This window comes from Adiantum capillus-veneris, chromosome 20 (genome assembly GCF_014529385.1).
Source record: "Adiantum capillus-veneris isolate H3 chromosome 20, ASM1452938v2, whole genome shotgun sequence".
Lineage (NCBI taxonomy): Eukaryota > Viridiplantae > Streptophyta > Polypodiopsida > Polypodiales > Pteridaceae > Adiantum > Adiantum capillus-veneris.
In genome coordinates, this window is record NC_140950.1 from 16207144 (window position 1) to 16213143 (window position 6000).

Genomic DNA, 6000 nt, shown 5'->3' on the forward strand with positions numbered 1-6000 from the left:
AGATCACTTCCTATTCTAGATTGACTTGACTGAACTAAACCCTGATCATGTTGTAGCTTGTCCACGTACACATAGGGTTGGATGTATCACATGACACCCACCAATGCAAACCTTGAGGGCGTTTTCTTATTGAAGTCTTTGTTCACGAAACTCCATTGTTATGCAGATCTGTACTTTGGCAAAGGCGGCCGACTCGGCTTGAGTGACCTTCGCTTCGACTTCTTTTACTTTGTCAGTGGCGAGATGCAAGATGGAGTCGAAGCGTGCCTCTAGCTTGCTAAGGCGAGCTTTGAGGTCGCGATTTTCCTCCATAACCGGAACAAGGGCCGTTTGAAGCTGTTCAATCTGAGTGAGCTTGCTCGGGGCTGCTGCGACTGTCGCAAAACTTGGTCGGACCTTTGCTGTGAGCTTTGGGGTATTCATCCTTGACTTGACAGTGTGACCAGGTTCTTAGGGCGTAATAACCTTTAGGTTAATAACCTATTAACCTTTAGGTTTACGTTTGGAGGCTCTGCAAACGACGCCACGGGAGAGGCGGGTTTGGTTAGGGTGGGATGGCGTGAGCAAAGTTGGTCGCGAGAGCAACTGTACGACGGGACAGCAAAGCGAGGGGGCGTGACGAGCAGTGGCGAGCAAAGAGAGGGCGCGACGAGCCGACGCCTGGACAATGGGGCAGCAAAGCGAGCCGGTTGTGTGGCAGCGAGCAGAACGAGAGGGTTGGCTGTAGCAGGGTGAGCATGAGCTTGCCCTTCGCTCGGGGGGAGACTCACAAACACAGAGGAGAAGAAGCTAGGGCAGTGGAGAGAGAGAGAGAGAGAGAGAGAGAGAGAGAGAGAGAGAGAGAGAGAGAGAGCAAAGAGAGATCTTTCTCTCTAGTGTGCTGAAAATTATTTTCTCCCGCCACTCAAGCAATTGGCTGAACCGGTTGCGCCTTAAAAGTCTCGTAAGACCCTCACTCTAACCTCTCTGATGCATCACTAACACCATGAGGATTTGCATCTTCCAAATATACGTTCACTTTCACAATCAAAAGTAAACACAATGAACTCTTCCCACCACTGGACACATATACATTCAAACATCCACCGCAATTTTAAGACAATACATGAAGTTGGAAGTTTCTTAACTCACAAGGGATGAGCCTTCAAATTCTTCTCACTTCTCTTGCTTGCAAAAGCAATAATTAGCTTCTATTACTTGCAGTCACGACGCACTCTTAGGACATGATTCCATTTTACAACACATAATGTAAAGAATATAATAGACAGATTCACTAAACAAGCCCATTTTATTCCAGTGTGGAAGACACTTAAAATTGATCACATGGCACCACTTTTTCTTGCCAAAATCTTTACAGATCATGGAATGCCGAAAACTATTGTCAGCAACATGGACCTAGAATGACAGTAATATTTTGGCAAGCACTTTTTGAAAATCTAGGTATCAGAATGGATTTCTCTTCAATCTACCACTATGAAACTGATGGACAAAGCAATGCAGCCAACTTCGCTATTCTTGATTTGCTCAAATGTCATATCTCTAAGCAACAAATTGAATGGAAGAAGTATCTACCACTTGTTGAGTTTGCATACAACAATACTTAGAATAAAATCAAATAATAGCAATTTAAATTAAAAGATTAACAAAAAAAAGCATTGAGGAGATTGAAGTACAAAGCTAACCTTAAGATGTGATGTCAAGATGTTTGCACGTGCCTTGAAGTCACCTTTGTATTGTCTTTGAGGTATTCTCCTCATGTAACGATACATCATTGTACTCATACATCAAACCGTCAAAGTCACCGTCACTAGATGGAGGAGTACCAAACAGATCATGCATCAATACATCTTTACATGGCTTCTCGCTCACTTCATGATTAGCTCAAGTTTTAACCTTACTAAATGCTTGAAAACTGTGCGGTAAGACAATCCAAAAAGAAATTTTGGAATGATAAAGTACATCTAAATAATTTTCTTGAAAAGTAAATCAAAAGCTTGTACATAAAAATAGATCCACTAACCGACCCAGCTACAAAAGCCCCACGACCCATAATTTTGAGCTTCATCGATAGTGTTGTCCCTCCGAAAAATTCATACCATGTTCTTGTCTATGCAAGAGGGACGCCCTGAAAATAATGCCACACCACCTTAAAAAAGTGATAACTAGCCACAGGCGAACAAAAACTAGGAAAATTGCGAACCATACGAGTATGGTTGCAACTATGGCAAGTGGTTCCTCTGCTGCAACCATTATTCTCATAGAAGTCCTTAGGCTATATACTAATATTCTCAGTACCCTATGAACATGCCAAAAAGACATAACCAAAAAACGTCTATTCACAATCCTATTCATCTGTTGTAAAAAGTGGAGGGGATTGAAGAGAGCAGAATGGCTGTACGGTTCATTTCTCTATCTACAGACTAGAAGGGGATCATCTACTGTGGAGAGTGGAGTGGCTTGTAGAAAGCAGAGTGGCTGTACCGTTCTTGCCTCTATCTGCAGACTAGAAGGGGACCGCCTTTGGACCAATTGATGGGCAGCCTACTATTTCTTGGAAGGTAATAGGGACTGTTTTTGCTTGACGTTCCACAAGAGACTCAAGTACCTATTTTGGATTCCCCTGATTGTTGAAATATTGCGCCAAACTCTAACACAAAAAGGTCTTGGTTACAATAATGACAGAAAACTAGCATTATAAGATCTAACACTTAATTTCATTTTCTTAACTTTCAGGCTCTAAGAATTTCAAGAATTCCACCAGCAAGGGAAATTCGACATCAAAGAGCTTAAAATTGGGTGCCAGTACAGGAGAGCGCACAATGAGATGTCTAAAACAGTATATGAGTTGATATAGAGCAAATATCAAGAAAATGTCTGAGGCCTGAGACTGGGATTTTCTTAATCACCCCTAACCCTTTTGTGCCTCCTACTCTTTATTTCTCTTCTTCTCTCCATGTCTTCCCTCCAGACCGACTGTATTTTCCAAGAACATGAGTATTCCAAAGGGCACACTTAGTGATGAATTCCTGATGCTGATCATTGTGAGATATATAAACAAGCTAGAGGCTAAAAAGACTGCATTTTTTCCCTCTGGAACATTAGCACACTAGCAAGCACGGTGATCGTACAACAAACCGTGCCATCAACAACCCGGCACCTTCGAGGTTATACAAGCAAAAGGCATTGCAAACGTTTGCCACCATCTCTCTCTCTCTCTCTCTCTCTCTCTCTCTCTCTCTCTCTCTCTCTCTCTCTCTCTCTCTCTCTCTCTCTCTATAAAACGTACATACCTGTTGCCGTGACCTCGTGAATCTGCTGCCTAGTTGCTGCAAAGCCAGCACTTAGAGCCTTTGCACACGCCCGTCAAACTGCTCCGCACCGCCCAATCAGGTTGCTTCACCTCGGATTACGGCGCTATGCAGGTTACACACAGCTTAATCTGGCGACTACGTGGCTCCCTGCTGGCTGCTGTATCAGCGCCATTTCTCGCAACAGTTTGGACGTTCGTGAGTGCCCGGAATAACAAGGCCGTCACTAACTCGCCGACGGCGGCACTGCCTGATCAGACCGAGGCAAGGGGAGAGAGAGAGAGAGAGAGCATACCTTACACTCCTTGCGCTATTTTTTATTGCAAGTATTGGCTCCAAAGAAACGCTGACAAGTAGGTGGCCAAAACGTTCTTTTTGGATTCATTAGAAGGCATCTTCGGAGATCCCGTTTGGAAAAGCGAAGAGAAGTCGCTCTAAGCCCAAGTCAATATGCCACTTTGGGGATTCCAGAGGAAAAGGAAATCTCTCTTTCGACGCATGGCAAGAAAAATCTCTCTCTCTCTCCCCCACACGCATGCACACAGACATTAAAATTTCTCTTCTTCTTCTTCTTCTCTCGTTCTCTCCCACACGCGTGCACTCAGAGACGCCCTTGCCTTGCGCATTTGTAGCAAAAAGAGCACCTGATAGTCTCTCTCTCTCTCTCTCTCTCTCTCTCTCTCTCTCTCTCTCTCTCTCTCTCTCTCTCTCTCTCTCTCTGTGTGTGTGTGTGTGTGTGTACGCCTGATGCATCAAAGGAAGAAGGAATGCACGATTAGACATGAATGAGCAATGAGCTTAAGGGCACAGAGTCTGACTGCATGCAGGCGCGAGCAATGGGTCTGTTGGACGGTGTCTATGCAAACATACATGAGGTTTTGACCATGCCCAATCGAAGAAGCATGGTCTCCAAAACAGGGTGGCGACCAGCAGGCAACACCTCGGTTTTGGCATCGCCGCAGACGAAGACCATGTCATTGAAGGCGGTCCGCCCATCATTCTATGGATATGTTCCTGCGGAGCTGCATGTTTGCATGCACCCAAGGAGACCACTCTCACACAAGGGTTCACTGTTTGGACTAGTCGCAAGATTTTGTAGCGGAGCGCGGGACGAGAGCGGGGGAGGGGGAGACATGCAGAACGGGTGTATCTCCTCTAGTAGGAGTTACTTTTTAAAAGTTAAGATGTTGTGGAATCTTGCTGGTAAATTAATTAATCGATATGCGAATAGACCGAGTAGGTAGTATAGTACATGCTCAAAGTTGTGTACAACATCTTAAAATAGCTTCAAAGAGCCTAAAAATTGTGCACAACATTCCATAGGCACCACCCCTATATCACTCCCTGCAAGCAGACAATGCCAACAAAATGGGAAAATTATCAAAATACCCCTCTGATTTGATGAAATTCCCAAAACACCCCTCGTATTTCAAAAATGGGAAAATTACCAAAATACCCCTCTAATTTGTGGAAATTCCCAAAATGCCCCTCAAATTTCAAAAATTATGTCATAAATTCCCAAAATGCCCTTCAAATTTTCCAAAATTACCAAAATACCCCTCTGATTTGTGGAAATTCCCAAAATGCCCCTCAAATTTCAAAAATTATGTCATAAATTCCCAAAATGCCCTTCAAATTTTCCAAAATTCCCAAAATACCCCTGCTTGTGAAATTAAATTTGTCCAAAGATAAAAAAAATTTGTAGCTTTTCATAAGAAAACTCATATCTTTAGACATAATTGCCATTTTTTGTGAGGTAATTTGTGACAAATTACATATTTCTTAAATGGTGACATATTTGAGGAAGTTTATGTAGCGCAGCCTCGCGGTTTTGTCAATAAAGGACGCGAAGATAAAGTGTGCAAATGTAAGAAATATTTGTATGGGTTGAAGCAGTCTCCTAGTACTTGGTATGAGAAAGCTACCACTCATTTGGTTAAACGAGGCTTTTGTAATAGTCCAATAGAAAGCACTTTGTATGTTAAGCGCGAGGGTGATGTATTTAATTCAATGCTATTTTCAAGATAAAAGACTTGGGGCTTTTGCATCATTACTTGGGCATACAGTTCAAGCAATGTGATGATGGTATTGCATTGTGTCAAACAAACTACATAGAGACATTCCATGTAAGTTTGGACTTGAGGACTACAGACCTATTGTACTCCCATGGAGTTAGGTTTAAAGTTAATTCTTCATGATATTGGTGATCCAGCCAATGTCACTCTTTATTAGATTGTTGTCAATGCCTTATTTATGTGTGCAATACGAGGCCAAATACTTAGTTTGTAGTCTCACAGATTAGCAGATTTATGCATATCCCAGGGTCTAAGCATTTGTAGGCTATCAAGAGGTTTTTCGCTACTTGAGTGGCACTTTACATCTTGTCTTGTTTTATCCCAAGGGGGGATCATTGCAACCAAATGTACATGCTTTTTTGGACTCAGATTGGGATGGTTGTTATGGCACGGGAGAGTCCACAAGTGGTTTTTGTTTCATGCTCGGCAATTCATACATATTGTGGTTGAGCAAGAAGCAACCTACAATGGCCACTTCCAATTTTGAAGCTGAATAGAAGGCAATCTTCACAATGAAGGTTAAGTGTGTATGGCTCAGATGCCTTATGGCTGATTTGGGTGTTGGATAGAACACTGCCAACATCATAACACTGACAACTAGAGCACATTCGCAATTC

At 42.9% G+C, this 6000-nt stretch overlaps 1 protein-coding gene across 2 annotated transcripts in view; it reads right to left on the reverse strand.

Moving 5' to 3' along the window:
- LOC147432160 (uncharacterized) overlaps positions 1–3596 on the reverse strand; it is a 61238-nt gene extending 57642 nt beyond the window's left edge. Inside the window, exons 1-3 of one of the 2 annotated variants that reach the window (XM_086492150.1) lie at positions 3291–3596; positions 2021–2125; positions 1683–1807 (exon numbers count right to left, since the gene is read on the reverse strand). In XM_086492150.1, the coding sequence (XP_086348276.1) occupies positions 1683–1781 (99 nt within the window). In that variant the 5' untranslated portion in view covers positions 1782–1807; positions 2021–2125; positions 3291–3596. The remainder of the gene's footprint in view (positions 1–1682; positions 1808–2020; positions 2126–3290) is intronic. The other variant, XM_086492149.1, reaches the window with a different exon arrangement.
- Positions 3597–6000: the final 2404 nt, after the last annotated feature.